The sequence below is a fragment of the Bison bison genome, unplaced genomic scaffold (assembly GCF_000754665.1).
Source record: "Bison bison bison isolate TAMUID 2011002044 unplaced genomic scaffold, Bison_UMD1.0 scf7180017863325, whole genome shotgun sequence".
NCBI classification, from domain to species: Eukaryota; Metazoa; Chordata; class Mammalia; order Artiodactyla; family Bovidae; genus Bison; species Bison bison.
Window position 1 is genome coordinate 239,524 of NW_011493897.1, and position 20,767 is coordinate 260,290.

Here is a 20,767-nt window from a genome sequence, read left to right on the forward strand (position 1 = left end):
AGGAGGGAGCCGATTCAGCTCTACCAGCAGCTATGTTGTGGGGAGCTCCGGGGCCTGTGGGAGGGGAGGCAGTGGTAGCCTCAGCTCCAGTTATGGCAGAGGGTCTGGGGGCGGTTTTAGTGTTGGGAGTTTTACTGGAGGCCTTGGGGGTTGCATCGGTGGTGCTGTTGGAGGCTCTGGGGGGCTTTGGGGCTCTGGGGGTGGCATTGGCGGTGTTGTTGGAGGCTTTGGGGGTGCTGTTGGAGGTTGAGACGCTGGTGAGAGGGTAACAGGCAGGAAGGCCAGGGGTCTCCAAATAGAGGAAATAGCCTGCAAGTGTCAGACATTTTTATCTCTCTTAAGCGGCAGGAGGAAACAAACTAGCAATATTTTTTCCTTCTCTATACAAATTTAAAGGGAGGTTTCTCTTAAAATATTGTGTTGCCATAATGACACCCGGTTTCGCCTGAAGTTAGCTTATTCTCGAGTCTAGAGATAACCAATGCCTTTTTCTTATGGAAATGTTTGTCTTAAGCTATGCTAATGTACTATGCCTTTACCCCAAACTCTGTCTCCAAGTCGGTTCCGCCTCTTGGCCCAGAACCTACTTGACAAACCAGTATGGATATTGTTCCCCTAATCTATGTAAATGAAACTATTTGTATGGTGGTCTGCCCTTCTTCAAGATTCAAGTTAATCATTTTATGGCCCAGGATAAACCTTTTATCCCAAAATGCATCTTATGGGTGAGGGGCCTGGTGCCATTCTGAATTTTAAGATATTCCTTTCTTTAATTAACAGACTGCTAGTGACTATATAACATCCAGCTAAAGACAAGCAGGGGGGTACTCTTTCTGCCCCCTTCTGATGCCTATGTCAGAAGCTTTCTCTATCTCCTTTATACTTCAATAAAACTTTATTACACAAAAGCTCTGAGCGATCAAGCCTCGTCTCTGGCCCCGGATTGAATTCTTCTCCTCCGGGGGCCAAGAATCCCGGTGTATTCGCGTGATTCAACAACAACCTTTCATCATCAGTAATTAATAGTTAATAAAAAAATTTATTAACTATTTGTGGTGATAGATCTTAACCATATTTACCATGGTGATCACTTAATAATATATGCATAAATCATTATATTGTACATTTGAAACTAACAATGCATGTCAGTTATATATCAATAAAAAATTGAGGTTAAAAAAAACTGCTGAAAAAATCAACTACAGGAGTAATTATATATAGAGAAAGGTGGAAAGCTTGGTGCTCAAATCTTCCCTGAATGAAGAGTAAACAGGAGGTCTCTAAAGAACTTCAAACAGAAGTGATAGTGGATACTTTAAAGAAGCTGGGGAATGTGACAAAACATGAAGAAACAGTAGTGAGGACCAGGACAGCAAGCAGGATCGAGGAAGACATGTCCCCCATCTTCTTTCCTGTGCTGAGATTGACTTTTTAAACCCTGCGTTTGATCAAGGAAATACGTTATAGATAGGACATATCACTTGTGTTTCAAACCAAACAGAATATTAGAGATGACCTACTGACTCAGATCAAAGATTTATCCAAGAATATTTTCTGGAAGAACATGCTTGGCCCAGAAACATTTCAAAGTGTTAAGAACCCCTTAATCTCCTGATCACTTTTTAATAAAATGGTAACATATTATTCACTATTTTATTTACTTTTTAAAAAACTCATTCATACTGTTATCTCCCATGTTGAATTTATTTAATTAACTAATCACTAATTTACTTAGGTCTTACCATGTTTCAGACACTATATTGGGCACTGCTAAGCTATGTCACTTCAGTCGTGTCCGACTCTATGCGACCCCATAGACGGCAGCCCACCAGGCTCCCCCATCCCTGGGATTCTCCAGGCAAGAACACTGGAGTGGGTTGCCATTTCCTTCTCCAAAGCATGAAAGTGAAAAGAGAAAGTGAAGTTGCTCAGTCATGTCCAACTCTTCACGACCCCATGGACTGTAGCCCACCAGGCCCCTCCGTCCATGGGATTTTCCAGGCAAGAGGACTGGAGTGGGTTGCCATAGGAACATACAAATTAATTATAAAGTATCTTCCTCAAAGGAATTTACTAGTTCAAGGAAGAACTAGGTGAGAGAAATAACTGATATTATGTAGTGTGACTGTGATATTCATCGTGTATAATTGAGCAATATACCAAGTGTAGTGCGGTCACCTGTTTCATCCTGGAAATCTAGAGATTTCTGGAAGAGATAACAGATAAAGTGAATCTGGAAGGTGAAATATGAAATAGGCTGGAACATGTAATAAGAGGAGGGTACAGCATGCGAATGTATATAGAAGCATGGTAAAAACACAACACTTTGGTAAATTCCAATAGGCAGTCTGGAGGATATTTATATAGTATTGAGAGGGTAACAGGCAGGAAGGCCAGGGGTCTCCAAATGGAGGAAATAGGCTGCAAGTGTCAGACATTTTTATCTCTCTTAAGCAGCAGGAGGAAACAAACTAGCAATATTTTTTCCTTCTCTATACAAATTTAAAAAGAGGTTTCTCTTAAAATACCGTGTTGCCATAATGACCCCTGGTTTCACCTGAAGTCATAAGCACTGCCTTTTTCTTATGGAAATGTTTGTCTTAAGCTATGCTAATGTACTATGCATTTACCCCAAACTCTGTCTTCAAGTCGGTTCCTCCTCTTGGCTCAGAACCTACTTGACAAACCAGTATGTTATACTCAGATATTGTTCCCCTAATTTTTGTAAATGAAACTATTTGTATGGTGATCTGCCCTTCTTCAAGATTCAAGTTAATCATTTTATGGCCCAGGATGAACCATTTGGTGCCAATATTATCCCAAAATGCATCTTATGGGTGAGGGGCCTGGTGCCATTCTAAGACATTCCTTTCTTTCAGTAACAGACTGCTAGTGACTATGTAACATCCAGCTGAAGACTAGCAGGGGGGTACTCTTTCTGCCCCCTTCTGATGCCTATGTCTAGAAGCTTTCTCTATCTCCTTTATACTTTAATAAAACTTTATTACACAAAAGCTCTGAGTGATCAAGCCTCGTCTCTGGCCCCGGATTGAATTCCCGGCGTCTTTGCATGATTCAACAACAACCTTTCAGTATGTTTTATATTACTATTGATAAAATTAACAATGCAGAGATCCAATATTGAGTAAAACTATCTCATTCATGAATGTACTTGTCATTAATATATCATACAATTTGCTAGTGGAGATGACTGTCTTAACATACTCAGATACAAGAAAAAAATTAACAGTATTTTAAGAAAATGTATCTTTTGACCTTATATTACCATTTTTTCCTCTACAACTGTAGCCTATACTTACTCAGCAAAGGAAAATAATTGCTATAGTAAGTTATAGTGTACCTTATTAAAACAGCTTAATTTGTAGACTAATCAAGGGAAAAGAAAGTAATTTAAATGAATGGTATGGTCCAATATAACTTCTCCTCTGAGAAAATTCCACTAGATTATGGCTCTGGGTCAAATCCTGAACCAAAGGAATATGTTTCTTTTTTATTTAATAATTTAAAAATTTTAGAATAGTTTTAAGAAAAACTTGGGAAGATAGTATAGGGTCCCTGAATATCCCACATCCAATTTATTTTATTGTTAACATTTTACATTACTGTGGTACATTTGTCACAACCAATAAACCAATCAGTACACTGTTATTAACCAAAATCCATAGTATATTAACACTAATTTCATTTTCTTTTACTTGTTGTCCTTTTTATTTTCCAAGACCCATCCAAGATACATTACATTTAGACATCAGGTCTCCTTAGGCTCCTCTATACTACAGCAGTTTCAGACCTTCCTTTTTCTTTGATGAGCTTGACAGTTTTGAGATGGTCAAGTATTTTGTAAGATATTCTTGAACTTGGGTTTGTCTGATGTTTTTCTCATGGGTTGACTGGGTTATGGTTTTAGGGAGAAAGACCATAGATGTAAAGTACCTTTCTCATCACATCATATCAAGAGTACATACTGTCAGCATGACTTCACTGTTGATGTTAATCTTGATCACCCAGTTGAAGTAGTGTTTGTCTGATTTCTCCACTGCAAAGTTAATTCTCCCCCTTTTCATATTGTTCTCTTTGGAAGGAAGTCACTCTCTGCAGCCTATACTTAAGGAGTGGGGAATTGTGATTCAACTCCTTGAGGGTAGTGTAGTTATGTAAAGGTTCAAAATTCTTCCTATGGGTGTTTTGTCTGTTCTGCCCTATTTATTACTCAATCACTTATTTATATCAGTATTGACTCATGGGCATTTTTTTTATACTTTATACTATAATCCAGTACTAGTGAGGCAGGAGGTAGATTACCACACCCACCCCACCCAGTGAAGTGATTGGAGATTTATTCCCTGTGGACTGAAACTCCAAAACAAGAATATCTTGTCAAGGGAGGAGGCTGAGCCCTGCCCAGGCCATGTATTTCTCATTCTTGAAGTCAGGAGACCTCCCTGACCACACATTCACAGAAAGTCCCCTTGAAGGGGAGTACTAAGGGATGCTTTACCCATAGGCCTTTTCCATAGAACCCATCTTGGCACATACGGGAGGATCCTGAGATATACCAAATATGAACACCGAACCAGGTACATCAAAATGATCGGCCAAAAGAAACTGGAAGAAATGCCCCATAAAAATGATTCAAATTGCCACGAAGGGAGTGTGTCCATGTATTTATCCACACATATGGTACCCTTTTTCTTCCTAATAAATACTTTACTGGTTTCACTACTTTCTCTCTTAGTGGGAATTCTTTTCTGCAAAGCTGAAGAGCCAGGGCCTTGTCACTGACGACTGGCCTAGTGGCTAGGATTTGGTGCTTTCACCATCATGATCCAGCTTCAATCTCTGGCTGAGAACCAAAACCCCGCTTCAAGCTGCTGCAGGCCTAAGCCACTCGAGATGGCTAGATTATTTGTACTGTTATTCAGCTTTGGCCACTGGGGCCATTTTCAGTTGGTTCCTGTGTCCCTATGACATACTCCCACCAGTTTGCTTTTTGAGCACTTCCTTACTTTCTGGTACTACAAAAAAGCTTTCTCTCTCTCTCTCTCTTTTTTTTTTTTGTATAATATAATTAGGAAAATGATATTACTTTTTAATATAATTACAAAAGAAAGATGTGGTAAATTGATGAGTATTAATCAGTAACTGGGGCTTCCCAGATGACTCAGCAGTAAAGAATTCACCTGCAATCCAGGAGACACTGGAGATGTGGATTTGATCCCTGGTTGGGAAGATTCCCCTGGAGAGGGAAATGGCAACCCACTCCAGTATTCTTGCCTGGGAAATCCCATGGACAGAGAAGCCTGGTGGGTTACAGTCCATCAGGTCAAAAGAGTCAGACATGACTTAGCGACTAAACAACAACGACGAGAAAATCAGTAACTAGGGCTTTGTATCTTGAGTTTGTTTTGAGTTCATTTTCCTATTCACATCTGAATTTTACCTTGGTTTATGATGATGGGTTTTTTTTGGTAAACTTTCATATTATACATAAAGTGAGAGAGTCAATGAGCTTAGAATTACATGCTTTTTATTTAAAGAGAAAAGTGAAGTATTACTGATCACTAGGAATTATGTTGTCAAAGGACTATTAATTCAACAAACTTACATGCTAAAAGAGGAAAATGTATATGTTAAAAGAAGGAAATGAAAAAGAAGTGGTTTTTCATTTACTCTTGCACTAGAATAGTCTGCAGATTAGAAAACGCTAGGTCCATTTTAGAGAAGTTACTGTATAGCAAAAGGAATTCTATTCAGTGCTCTGTGGTGAGGAAAAGGGGAAGAAAATCCAAAAACAGATGGGATATATGTATACATATAGCTGATTCACTTTGCCGTATAGTAGAAACTAACAAAACATTGTAAAGCAAGTACTCCAATTAAAAAAAAAGATACTAGGTCCATTTTAATAGAGGATAAATCCCAAGTATCACAAGAATTATGGAAGGCAAAAGACCTTCTCATTCTCAAAAGGTTTTTCCACAGGCAAAATAGCAGGGAATTGTACAAATATTAATAGTTATATGATTAAGAAGAAGTTGTAGTTCTCACATTTCTGGTTCTCTTATTTATATTGGGAAAGAAAATAATTTCTAGTGTTGTTTCTTCAGTTGTTCAAACTTATTCTTTTGTTAAGTAATAGACAGCAATCCCAAAATATATTATACAACAGCATCTTTATGAACACACATCTGATTGGTACATCCAGTACCTTTCTTCATGAAATTCAGTGTGCCCAACAATTAACACTTAGCTAACTTCTCTAAGGCACAAAAACAGGGCAACACTTCTACAGATGAGAAAACAGAATCAACAGCAGCTCTTGGACATAAACTGGAGTCCCTGGTTTTCATTTCATTTGCTTTGTTTTTCACAACTTGCAATTTCTGACATAACTGTTAAAAGTAGAATACCCCCTATATTTAGTTATCATCAATTTTAATTTATTACATAACTGACCTCTTTGAATTACCTTGACTTTCTGTGTGTGGGAGGGTATGGAGGGGAGACAGTGGGAGTTGGGGGTGGGGGAGGAAATCCAGTCACATTTGTGTGTCATACTATAGCAGTTGATGGCTACTTATCACAGTTCCTAAGATAAAGTCTTGTATCCTAACATGACAGCTGAGAGATCAAAAAGGACTGGACCGCTAATTTAAAATCCCAGTTTTTCCAGTCAGGTTGAGCCTGTTGGCAGCTGCTAGATTGTTAGAATGATCCATGAACCTAGATAGTTGAAGGTAGTTCTCACTGAAAAAATAGAGATGTGTTACTTAGCGGAAAAGAATAAAAATGACCAGGTATCAGATATACTAGTGAATACATAGTGAAACAAAATGTTTAAGTATCTATATATCTTATCTTAGGTGTGTACAACAGTTATAAGACAACTTTTTTCTCTTATCTCTCAGGAAAAATACATTTAGTTATATATTAAAAACAACAAAAGATTCAGCTTCTAGTAGAAAATACTGTCAGAAGCACAGTTACATGGAGTCACCCATTTCTTATGTAGATATTGGCTTATGTTCCCCACCATAATATTTGATAAATGACGGCACACATTTATTAAGCACCTGCCACATGCCAGGAATTCTGCTAAGGAGAAACAAAGATGACTAAAAGAGTATCTAAGCTCATGGTCCAGGAATTACTGGAAGGAAAAAGTAATGAGTCATAAGAGTAAGGGAAGTAAGTCAATAGAAATGAAATGCTGAGATTTCACTGTAGGGAAAAGAGGAAAAAGAATGAACGCTTTGGAAAGAGAAAGAAAAGTAGATTTCTGGGCAATATGAAATATCTCTTTTTGGGCAATGAAAGTTGTTCAATCTTGTCAGGCTCCAAAGGCATCTGTAGATTCAGCTTTCAAAGAAAACTGGGACCATGACAATGGAACAGCTACAGATAGGTCATAACCATGGCAAAGAAAACAACAGCCAACACAAACTTGGCCATTGTTATTGTCGAAGTGTTAGAATTATCGGTTTCAAGTATTCTTGTCATTAGTGGCTTCTTGATACGATCTTGTGTGGTAAGGATCACTTTTCGAGCTCCATCCCACTTTCCAGGACCCTGTAGACGATACTGGACTGGAGTACAGGGTCCCCAAAATAACTGGAATGCCAGTTTGGGGTCAGTGAAAGCCAGGGACAGAAGATTGGGCTTGACGCCCACCAGATCAGCAAGCTCATCCATGGTACCTATATAGTCTCCCTGAATGGTATGGCGTTGGCTTTCCACAAACCTGAAGCAGAGAAGACAGAAACCATGGCCTATTAACAATTCAATCAATCAGTGCTTTCTGAGTACCTGCTATTGGCTCAATATTGGGATAGGAACTACAGAAAACAGAGAAGAAAGAAAAGACACTGTCTCTATCCTTAAGGACCTTTATAATCTACTGGAGTAGATAGGTACACATGAAACAGAGAAGAATTCAAGACTTTGTTAAATCATGTGGTTTTAGGCTGATAAATATAGAAATGTAGAGGAGGGTAGTTGAAACAGAGCTATGTTAAGTTCTTGAAGGATGTGGAAGAAATAGATAAAGTGAGAACAAAGAGCAGAGCATTACAAGTCAAGGGAATGGCACAGTGAAGGAAGAAGGCAACAATGAGTATAGAATGTAAGCACAGAGTATTCGTGGGCACTACCTACAGTAGAGGAAGAATGATGTAGAAAATAAGGGTGGATATATGGAAGCAAACATAGCAGATCGAGATACAGAGGACTCTGATGTTGTCAGAAAGAACCCACCACAACAATTCTCAAGTTTGGGATCCTCAATTGTTTCATGAGGGAGGTGGAGTCCAAAGGGCAGGACTTCTCAGGACCAACATTAATTTGGAATCCTGAAAGGAGGGGGAGGATGACTTATCCTACAAGTTTCCTCCAAATGGAACCAGATGGAATGATTACACCAAGTACAGATTTGAAGAGCAAAATGGGCTTTTGGGAGAGAAAATGTGGTAACAGTACAATACATATGTGAAAAGTGCATGCTAAGTCGCTTCAGTCATGTCCGACTCTTTGCGACCCTAGGGACTGTAGCTCACCAGGCTCCTCTGTCCATGGGGTTCTCCAGGCAAGAATACTGGAGTGGGTTGTCATGCCCTCCTCCAGGGGATCTTCTCAACCCAAGGAATGAACCCACGTCTCTTATATCTCCTGCATTGGCAGGTGGGTTCTTTATCACTAGTGGGATCGGGGAAGCCAGTGGGATTTAAAGAGTTAACTGATGACTTTCTCTTTTTACTTTCTATTAAAAAAAAAGAAAGAACAGTGGGACAGAAAAGAAATATGAGAAAAGTCAAGTCAGGTTAACTGAGATTAGATGGGCTTACTAGAAATCCAAAAAGGACAGGAAAAGGGACTTCCCTGGCAGCCCAGTGGTTAAAACTCTGCACTTCCAATTCAGGAGGAGGAGGGATGGGTGAAGGAGAGTATGGGTTCAATTCCTGGTCAGGGAACTAAGATCCCAATTCCTGGTCAGGGAACTAAGATCCCACATGCTGTACAGCCAACAAATTTTTTAAAAAAATAAAAATAGAAACGCCAAAAGAAACTATAAAAAACAAGGCAGAAAAAATGCTAGAAAATACATTTAAAATAGAACTGGTAAGATAGAATTCCTGAGGAACTGATAGATAGGCAAAGGAATTTGTGAAATGGGACTAAAGTTTAGAAGAGAAGAAGGTAAGACAGGAAAGAATTTGAGAGCTTTCCCTTATGGGTATTATGTTAGCTCATGGGTTTACAGGCATGTAGTGGGTCAACAGCTGTGGTATTCAGGAAGATGTCACAGAGATACACTAGTACCGGCTTTGTAGGATTGTTTCAAGAATTAAATAAACTCATACATGTAAAACATTTAGTATTTGCACAAAGTTGACCCTCAATAAAAGTTAAATATTGTCCTTAGGAACTGCTCACAGTCAGAAGGTAAGTCAAAGGAAAGAAAGGAGGAAAATTGAAATGGGGTAATAATACATATATTTAAATAATATAATAAATATAATACATGATATAAATATAATAATTGATAATAAATACATACTAAATAATAAATATAATAAATTATTTAAATAATATAATATTGTGACCCCATGGACTGTAGCCCACCAGGCTCCTCTGTCCATGGAATTCTCCAGGTAAAAATACTGGAGTGGGTGGCCATTCCCTTCTCCAGGGGATCTTTCCAACCCAGGGATGGAACTCAAGTCTCCTGCACTCCCTGCAGATTCTTCACCATCTGAGCCATCTAGGAAGCCCAATAATAAATATAATTAATAATAAAAATAATAAATAGTGCCAGGGAAAGAAAGCACTCCAAGAAGGAAGAGGTGTTAAAAAGCACCAAACTCAGTAGTGAAAGAAAAATTAAGTTGTTCATGGATGACTCTTAAGAGAGCAATTTCAGGAATAAGGATGGAAGTTACAATGGAGAAAAGGGTGCCAATTTAGAACATGTAATACAGAATGTTTATATTGTTGAAGTTTGGCAGTGAAAGGAAGGAGGAAAACAGGAGGGCATCTAGAAAGGGTATCAGGGTTAAATAAAAACTTTCTCTTCCTCCCAGAAGGGAGAGTTACACTGGTATAATCATATAACTGAAGAAAACCACATCTTTGGGCATGGGGTGATTGTGCCTCTGACTTTTAGGACTTGATCAACATCAACTTCGTTCAAATAAAAATCCCCCAGTGAATAAGTTTAAGTTCTGAAATTCAGATTGCTAAATAAGCACTAAGCAGCTAGCTGACGGTACCACCTTCCCAGATCATATAGACTGTTCATACCAAGAGCTACTGGGGCCTGAGTATGCTGTCACAGGCCAGCCAGCAAATGTCCTCTGCAGATCTGCAAGTCTACCTACAGATTTGTAATTTGACCATATCCACCCCTCATTAATTCATTGCTGCCCCTCCTTTCTCTGGCAGCTCTAACAGCCCTTCAAGTAATTCTTGCCAAAATAACATACCTGGTTTTCCCTCCGTGTACTTTTTCCTACTTGACTTTTCTTTTAGGCCTTACACATAGGATTTTCTTAAGCTCTTATCTCCTTTCCCATCCATACTCAAATCACTTGGTGGTATTTCTCTATTCTGTTGTGACAAACTATTATTTCCTTTCCTTCAAAATATCTAAATCCTTAAATGAACACAAGGAAAATAAATATAGTACAACATTGCTCTTATTAAGAATTGAGTGGGAAAAATTGGGAGAATTCTTACTGTTTTGCCATATCCTCTTGAACTTTAGCTATTTCTGTCATCATTTCACTTTGTGGGGGCAATGTCTTTAACCCTAAAGAGAAAAAAAAAAAATCAAAAATTTATGTGTAAAATTACCTCAGTATGAATAATAATCCTATTAACAATGACCATGCTATGGAGAATTCAAAGGAATACAGGCTAGTTTTCTGTACCAAGGAAGTTACACATTCAGTTGATCACCTTACCCTTCCACCACCAGAATATAACCATATTAACTTTGGTAGCTTACTCTTTCCCACTTTGTCTTTGGAAGAAATTTCTCCTAATCTGCTTTCCAACCAATATCCGCCTCCTCCCTAAAATAGTCTTTCAACTGGGAAATGAGATATGGACATGAGAAAATGATAAAAATTATATGAAAAGTTAGGTTCAAAGTAAAAGGGTGGGAGGATGATGGGAAACACATCTGTTCTTGTACTCAATCACAAAGGGGCTTTATACCACAGAGAGAAGGAAGTAAAAATAAACTGTCAATCTGTTTTATGCCTTAAGTCCCTTGGGAAATAAACCTTACCTTACAAGCTTTTTTATTTGGTGAGAGTGAGGGGTAAGGTTAAAGGCAACTCAATACCCAGTCTTAACAAATAAATTTATGCACCAATGCACAAAGAGTTCCAGTAGCAGGAATTTAACACCAACATCAAGGACATGGCTAAACAAAGGTAGGATAGTACTTAACAATTCGCCAGGAATTTATAGGCACTATGCCATAGAGAAAATTTGAGCCAACTCTAAAGGTACTCATACCTTATGCCTTTGCTTCTGCTGTTTTCTCTGTCTTGTATGCCTTCCCCTTTACTCCTTATTTGTGTAGAAAAAGCCTGTTCATTTCCTCCGTTGGTTGTATCCAACTCTAAACCCAACTCTAAAGTGGAGCCCAGCATGCTACAGTCCATGGGGTTGCAAAGAGTCAGACATGACTTAGGGACTGAACAACTGTAGAGTTTAGAAAACCACCAAAGCTGGACTTGGCATTCATTGACTAGAGATTTATTAGCTGCCTCCCATGTGCTAGGCATTGGTCTAGTCTTAGAAGACAAAGGCAAATAAACTTGACTCTTGTATTTAAAGAACTTTCAGGGACTTCCCTGGTGGTCTAGTGGTTCAGAATCTGTCTTCCAATGCAGGGGAGTGGGTTCAATCCCTGGTTAGGGAACTCAGAACCCACATGCAGCACAGCAGCTAAGCCCTCGCACTACAACTAGAGAAGCCTGTGCCCTGCAAGGTGGACCCAGTTTGCAGCCAGAAAAACAAAGAGCTTTCAACATATTACCTGCTGTGTTTGCTGCTTAGTGGGTAAGTCAGCTAGAAGATTTAGAAGATGATAGGATCTAGAAAATGATAGGATATATGGTAAAAGAAGTGAAAGATAGGCCTGAAAAAGCAGCCTTTATCCAATTTGTGAAGGAACTCAAATGCCGTGCTATGACATAATGCCTCCTTGTGATCCAGAGAATTGTATCATTTCATATGGTTTGCAAGGGAAGAAAGTTACTAAATGAAAGTGGGATCCTTGCAAGGGCTCTTGAGAGGTTACAAAAGAGACAAAGATTAAAGAAAACTAGATTTTGGTCAAGGCAAGCAAGTAGACTTAGTGTTCTACAAAAGGGTGTAATATTTCCTTAACAAGAGAATAGTAATTCTAGAGAACAAAGGAAGAAGAGAATTGGGACTTGGTAGGAAAGAACACATCAGGCAAGAAGACAGGCTGAGCTGGGCATGTGTGAAATTAGCTGATTCTAAAGGCTTAAAATCAGCACAGTGAGGGTAGAATTCAGGGATGAGAAAGGCAAGAAATTTGGTAGGTAGAATGTAGGGGTATGAGTATTAGAAGAAACTCAGGGTTCCTTTTGGAAGTTTGATAAATTTATAGGGATTCTCTGATGATTCCTTCCTTCCGAGTGTTACAAGAAAGCTGGAGGAATTAGCACTAAGCTCTGCTAGCATAGAAAACTGGGCTTTTTATACAATTCCCCTAAAATCCCCTAATCCCACAGCCGTAATGCAGAATCTTCCAAATGTTTTTTCCCTAACCCTCTCAATAGTTCACTTGTTCTGGAAGAGTCTCAGTTGTTTGTTCAAAATATATTAAGGTACTGTGGCCTATTTTAATGCAATTTTTCCCTCTTACTTAATTGACCACTTAAAAGATCCACTTAATATGACTGGAATTAGCCAACTTAATGGGTTACTTGCATTGGATTGCTGGTCCAGCGCTCAAGGAGTACACAATCTACTGGATAGAATTAAAGAATTAAGAAATGAAAGAACTCTGGGACATCCCTGGTAGTCCCTGTGGTTAGGACTCCATGCTTCCAATGCAGGGGACACGGGTTTAATCCCTGGTTGGGGAACTATGATCCTATGTGCCCTGTGGTGTGGCCAAAAAATTAAAAGAAAAAGAAAAGAAATGAAAGAACTTTGGAGAAATCTGGGAAAGCTCTTTTTTTTTTTTTGTAATCTTTTTTTAAAAAATTTATTTATTTTAATTGGAGGCTAATTACTTCACAATCTTGTGGTGGTTTTTGCCATATATTGTCATGAATCAGCCATGGGTGTACATGTGTCCCACCATCCTGAACCCCTCTCCCACCTCCCTCCCACCCATTCCTCTGGGTTGTCCCAGAGCACCAGCTTTGAGTGCCCTGCTTCATGCATCGAACTTGCACTGGTCATCTATTTTACATATGGTAATATACATTTTCAATGCTATTCTCTCATATCGTCCCAACCTTTCCTTCTCCCACGTAGTCCAAAAGTCTGATCTTTACATCTATGTCTCATTGACTGTCTTGGATATAGGGTCATCTTTACTGTCTTTCTAAATTCTATATATATGCTTTAATATACTGTATTGGTGTTTCTCTTTCTGGCTTACTTCACTCTGTATAATAGGCTCTGGTTTCATCCACCTCATCAGGACTGACTCAAATGCATTCTTTTTTATAGCTGAGTAATATTTCATTGTGTATATGTACCAAAACTTCCTTATCCATTCTTCTACCAAGGGACATCTAGGTTGCTTCCATGTCCTAGCTATTGTAAACAGTGCTGCAATGAACACTGGGGTACGTGTGTCTCTTTCAATTCTGGCTTCCTCAGTGTGTATGCCCAGCAGTGGGATTGCTAGGCTGTATGGCAGTTCTATTTCTGGTTCTTTAAGGAATCTCTACACTGTTCTCCATAGTGGTTGTACTAGTTTTCACTCCCATCTATCACCATAGTTTCTTTTTCTCTACTACCATGAAGTATTCACTAGGGAAGAAGCTGTAATTTTTATAAGAACTCTGAATCCGTTCAGTTGAGTCACTTAGTCATGTCCGATCTTTGTGACCCCATGAACTGCAGCATGCCAGGCTCCCCTGTCCACCACCAACTCCCAGAGCTTACTCAGACTCATGTCCACTGAGTCAGTGATGCCATCCAACCATCTCATCCTCTGTTATCCCCTTCTCCTCCTGTCTTCAATCTTACCCAGTATCAAGCTCTTTTCCAGTGAGTCACTTCTTCACATCAGGTGGCCAAAGTATTGGAACTTCAGCTTCAGCATCAGTCCTTCCAACGAATATACAGGACTAATTTCCCCTAGGATGGACTGGTTGGATCTCCTTGCAGGCCAGGGCACTCTCAACAGTCTTCTCCAACACCACAGTTAAAAAGTAACAATTCTTCGGCACTCAGCCTTCTTTATGGTCTCTCACAGCCATACATGACTACTGGAAAAACAATATCTTTGACTAGGTGGACCTTTGTCAGCAAAGTAATGTCTCTGCTTTTTAATATGCTGTCTAGGTTTGTCATAGCTTTTCTCCCATGGAGCAAGCGTCTTTTAATTTCATCACTGCAGTCACCATCTGCAGTGATTTTGGAGCCCAAGAAAATAAAGTGTGTCACTGTTTCCATTGTTTCCCCATCTATTTGCCATGAAGTGATGGGACCGGATGCCATGATCTTAGCTTTTTGAATGTTTTTCACTCTCCTCTTTCACTTTCATCAAGAGGCTCTTTAGTTCTTCACTTTCTGCCATTGGGGCAGTGTCATCTGCATATGTGAGGTTACTAATATTTCTCCCAGCAATCTTGATTCCAACTTGTGCTTCATCCAGCCCAGCATTTTGCATGATGTACTCTGCATATAAGTTAAATAAGCAGGATGACAATATACAGCCTTGAAATACTCCTTTCCCGATTTGGAACCAGTCTGTTGTTCCATGTCTGGTTCTCACTGTTGCTTCTTGACTTACGTACAGGTTTTTTTAGGAGGCAGGTCAGGTGGTCTGGTATTCCCATCTCTTTAAGAATTTTTCACAGACAGTTGTGATCCACACAGTCAAAGGGGCTTCCCCGGTGGCTCAGCTGGTAAAGAATTCGCCTGCAATGAGGGAGAGCTGGCTTTGATCCCTGGGTTAGGAAGATCCCCTGGAGAAGGAAAAGGCTACCCACTCCAGTATTCTGGCCTGGTGAATTTCATAGGGTCACAAAGAGTTGGACACAACTGAGCAACTTTCACTTTTCACACAGTCAAAGGCTTTTGCATAGTCAATAAAGCAAAAGTATATGTTTTTCTGGAATTCTTTTGCTCTTTCTGTGATCCAACAGATGTTGGCAATTTGATCTCTGGTTTCTCTGCCTTTGCTAAATCCAGCTCGTACATCTGGAATTTCTTGGTTCACACGCTGTTGAACCCTAGCTTGAAGGATTCTGAGCATTACCTAGCTAGCATGTGAAATGAGTACAATTGTGTGGTAGTTTGAACATTCTTTGGCATTTCTCTTCTTTGGAATTGGAATGAAAACTGAACTTTTCCAGTCCTGTGGCCACTGTTGAGTGTTCCAAATTTGCTGGCATTTTGACTGCAGCACTTTCACAGCACCATCTTTTAGGATTTAAAATAGCTCAGCTGGAATTCCATCACCTCCACTACCCTTATTTGTAGTGATGCTTCTTAAGGCCCACTTGACTTCACACTCCAGGTGAGTGACAACACCATCATAGTTGTCTAGGTCATTAAGATCTTTTTTGTATAGTTTTCCTGTGTATTCTTGCCACCTCTTCTTAATATCTTCTGCTTCTGTTAGGTCCATAGTGTTTCTGTCCTTTATTATGCCCATCTTTGCATGAAATGTGCTTTTGGTATCTCTAATCTTCTTGAAGTGATCTCTAGTCTTTCCCATTCTATTATTTTCCTTTATTTCTTTGCATTGTTCACTTAGGATGGTTTTCTTATCTCTCCTTGCTATTCTTTGGAACTCTGTATACAGATGGGTATATCTTTCCTTTTCTCCTTTGCCTTTCACTTCTCTTTTTTTCTCAGCTATTTTTAGGGCCTCCTGAGACAACCATTTTGCCTTTTTGCATTTCTTTTTCTTAGGGATGGTTTTGATCACTGCCTCCTATACAATGTTATGAACCTTCATCCATAGTTCTTCAGGTACTCTGTCTATCAGATCTGATCCCTGAATCTATATGTCAGCTCCTTTTTAGTACTTCAAATGGCACATTTTCAAATCCCTTAACCATTCTTATCTCTCTCCTTTTAATGTACTCCAGTTTCACTTTTAAAATATCTTTAGGTGTGGTCTGACCACAGTGTGGTCTGACTTAGAGAAGAATTTTGTAAATTCCAGGATATTATAGTTTTTTAATGATGTCAGGTATAATTAAGTCTTTTAGAAGCCACATTATTCTGCTAATTCATACTGAACCTACTATCCCAAACCCTACAGTTTTTTCTCATGTTCTCATAGCCAAAACTTTCTGAAAAAGGGAATATAAAGGGGGAAATTGAGAATTTGAGTGGCTGAATCTTCTATATTCTGGACTAGTCTTTACCAGGTCTTAATTTTTTGCTGAAATCAAGTCACAGCACTTCTATATTTGACTTTCTCTAACTATAATAAAAGAAGACTGCTTCACAAACATGTATCCATTTTCTAAATCTAGAAGAGTGGATTTTAATCTGGAGTGCACATTTTAATCACCTGGGGAACATTTTCTCAATGATTTTATATCAGCTCCATCTCGGACTTATTAACTAAATACCACCAGCAAAACATGCCTATTTTGGGAAAATTTCCCAGGAGATTTTGCTATAGGTCCATGGTTATAAATTACTACTTTATATTCCCTCAACAATTAATTTTTGAGCACTAACTTTGTGCCAGGCACTGTTTTAATCATACATACTCTCTATCTGGCTATTTATAAGCAAGAACATAAATATAATTAAACATACTGCTAAGTAATCAGGTAATCATCTTACATGGTCACTTACCTTTAAATACTTGAGTGGCCCAGCGTCCTTGGAGCTCTGAAATGGGCATAATGGCACCCAAGGGCTGGATCAAGCCTATGATTGCAAGAGTTGGCTTTTCAAGGTTAGGAGGGAAGACCTTTTTATACAGGGATACCTTGTTTTTGACTACTTTGACAGAATCTTCAAGAAAAGGAAATGCAAAGCTATAGCCTGTAGCAAAGATAACAGCATCAATGTCATCTTCCCTGGAGCCGTCCTCAAATATGGCTGCTGTCTCTGTGAACTCCTTCACATTTGTTTTTACCTTCACAAAGCCAGAAATTATACGGTTTGGCAGGTCATCATTTACTGTTGGATGCTGACTGAGAGCTCTGTGAATGATGATAAAGGAGAAATGAGAGAGATCATGAGAGAGAGAGAGAGAAATCATTACCATGTAAGTAAAATTCTGCTTCAATTGAGGTGGTTAATCAATATGCCAATAGTCTCCCTTTATTCATGAAATTTGGAAACAGTGTAATATACACCAGCTTGATAAAGATAAGGACGATCTCAGAGTAGATGTTGGACTGTGGAAGGCATTGAAAGGGGAGATGTTGGAGAAGTAAGGGAAGAATGGTCTTATTTGAAAAGTACATGTATGGTTTCTCAAGGAATAATAATGCTCTTGGTGGCATAATAAGGCCACAGTCTAGTGGTTTCTATCCATATGTCAGAAAGTCTGCAGAACTGTATTATCAGCATCCTACTGAGCCTCATTTTAGTTTCAAAGGCCCAGGAGGTAGACTTGAACCATCATTTTCCAAACTGTATAATGAACTACATGTGTATAGTAATTTACTTTTATAAATTGATTTTACATACATTAACATAAACCTAATGAAGGAGGCAGGACACTTAACATTATCCAGGTTTTATAGATGAGGAAACTGAGGACTAAAGAAGTTAAGTGACTTGCCTAAGGTCCTGCAGCCTAGGACTTTAGGATTTATATCAAAATGGTTTTTTATGAACTCCCTTGAGATCCTCTGGGCATGGTAAGTGGTATTTCCTAGAAATAGTATAGGATAAGGTGACAAAAAAATGACAGGTTTGCAGAATTTGGACCTTTCTAAAAACAGTCTGAATCCTTGGATATTGTGTTAACAGGCTCTGATAATCCTCAGCCTGTCATGTTCGGACAGAGCTGGCCTCTTCTCAGGAACTGGTCTGTTTAAACAGTATTACTGGCTTGTTGCATTTAGTAATTCTTTGACTCAAACCTTTAGGTTTGTGATTCTGTTCTCATTCCAACCTCATTTCATCTTTCTCTCCAAACTTACTCCTTTTCACTAACAGTACCACAATTCCACACTGTTGCCCAAATCACAGAACTGTGAGTCTTATATCTGGTTACCAAGGCCACCCTTTCTCCTTTAAACATCTTCAGAATTGTTTTACTCATTCTCTGTTTCACATGGACTGTTATAGTTGTCTTCAGGGTCTTCTGCTCCATCCCCCTTCAATCTATGTTCTACATTTTTTTGGGAGTGATTGTTCAAAAATGTATTTATTATTATTATGTCACTCGGTTAAAACCTTTTGATGATGGCTCTGGACTGTCTTCGTTCTAAACTTTTTATTTTATTTATCTCCAGCGAACCTGGAGATGTACTCAGGCACTCTTCTATCTCTGCCTAGTAGTCCAGCCCAACAAAACTATATGCAGGTCTTACAGCATAATGTATTTTTTGCTATTCTAAGACCTTGTATTTATAATTAGAACGCTACTTCCTTACCCTATTTGTTTGACTATCTCCTATTATTTCATAAAGACTCAGTTTATTTTTGTGATTCCCAAAGTTTTGGATGCTACAGTTTCCATAATTGGGTCAAATAAATGGCTGAAAGTTTGTTGGGAAACACACTCTCCAAGTATCATCCCACTGATTAATTTCAAAGGAAAAAAATATCTTTACAGAAGAGAAACCTGGTAGCTACTACCAAATCCATGTGATCAAATTTAACATCATTAATATGCAATAAACTGTTGTCATTTGGTTTCTCATGTGATCCACCAAGAAGGCACAACACAACCTATGAGTATTGGCACCAGAACCATTTAATCTAAATATAATAGAGGAAGAATAACTATGAAAGTCCAAATTTAGAGACTTCCTGCAAAACAAATGGCTTCAATTCTTAAAAAAAACAAAAATTCGTGTAAAAAATAGAGAATTATTTCAGATTAAGAGAGACAAAAGAGAGATGACAACTGAATGCAATCTAGGACAGGATCCTAGATTTTAAAAATAAAAAAGCTACAAAGAATTCCCTGGTGATCCAGTGGTTAGGACTCTGCACTTTAAGCCACACAGTGTGGCTCCAAAATAAAAAGCTACAAATATTATTGAAACAATTTGGGAAATTTGAATATGCGATATATTATCAATAGATAATGGTAGTTTATCAATGTTCAGTTTGCTAAGTCTGGTAATTATATTATGTTTATGTAGAAGAATGCCCTTTTTCTTAGGCAATGTATGCTAAAGAATGTAGGGTAAAGTGTCTTATTGACTACAAGTAGTTGCTCAGAGTCAGACACGGCTGAGCAACTTCACTTTCACTTTTCACTTTCATGCATTGGAGAAGGAAATGGCAACCCACTCCAGTGTTCTTGCCTGGAAAATCCCAGGGACGGGGGAGCCTGGTGGGCTGCCGTCTATGGGGTCGCACAGAGTCGGACATGACTGAAGCGACTTAGCAGCAGCAGCAGCAGCAGTTACTCTCAAATAGTTCAGGGAAAAAATGTATGAATGCATGCATGGATATATAGATACTATATATGTATGGATCTATATACCTCCAGAAAGAGAGAGAAAGGAAATATAGTGAAATGGTAATAATAGGTCAACCTAAATGAAGGGTATATGGGTGTTCATTGTACTTACTATTTTATAGCAAGTAAATCTAAACATTAAAAAAAATTAAAAGTTGGAGGGAGTAAAAAGCATTTAAAATCACCCTCTGGAAATGCTATCACAGTCCACTTCTGTGTGAAGACTTCTGTCCTTCATAATCTCCATGCATTTCTCTTATAACATCATATTCTACCATCTGTCTTCTTGTTAGAGTATTTAAAGAACTAGCCATTTCTCATTTATTGCTTACGTGATCTCGGGCAAGTTAGTTTCTCTAATTGTCAATTTTTATATTTGCAAAATGGAGATCAAAATAGTACCAACCTATAGGGCTACTGTGAGGACTAAATGAGATCATGCATGTAACACATTTAGCACCATGTTTGTCTTATATTAAGTCTTCAAAAAGGTAAGATGTTAGTATTACTACTAGGTCTTGAGTCTCAGTATTCTCAAGCCAGTTTACTGCTTGGCTCAGATGCTCAGTTGTTAGATGAGTGAAGGATGCACTGCCCTCTACTACCATTTTATTGTTGCTGTTGGGCATCATGTAAAAAGAACTTGTACCTTGGAGAATGATAAAATGATTAATGCCAAGGAGAATTCTAGACTGAAAATTACAGACCAGTAGATCTTGGACTTCCGTGGGGGCAAGGTAGAAATCTGATTTCTGATTCTGTGCATCTGTTTCATGTACAGGTAGAGATAAGCTCTACTGTTAGTCTGTGGGCACAGCCTTTATACTTTGCTTTGGCCATCCCTGCCAACTCCAAGCCTTGGAACGTACCTGTGTTTAGGCTTCAGGCCAAACATTTCAT

The 20,767-nt window shown here is 38.7% G+C and overlaps 1 protein-coding gene across 1 annotated transcript in view; it reads right to left on the reverse strand.

Annotated features, from left to right (window-relative positions):
- Positions 1-3,669: 3,669 nt before the first annotated feature.
- FMO5 (flavin containing monooxygenase 5) overlaps positions 3,670-20,767 on the reverse strand; it is a 44,944-nt gene continuing 27,846 nt past the window's right edge. The window contains exons 7-10 of the mRNA XM_010833232.1: positions 20,737-20,767; positions 17,068-17,420; positions 10,753-10,825; positions 3,670-7,762 (exon numbers count right to left, since the gene is read on the reverse strand). The exon at positions 20,737-20,767 is cut by the window's right edge and continues 13 nt beyond it. Coding sequence (XP_010831534.1) covers positions 7,417-7,762; positions 10,753-10,825; positions 17,068-17,420; positions 20,737-20,767 — 803 coding nt within the window. The 3' untranslated portion in view covers positions 3,670-7,416. The remainder of the gene's footprint in view (positions 7,763-10,752; positions 10,826-17,067; positions 17,421-20,736) is intronic.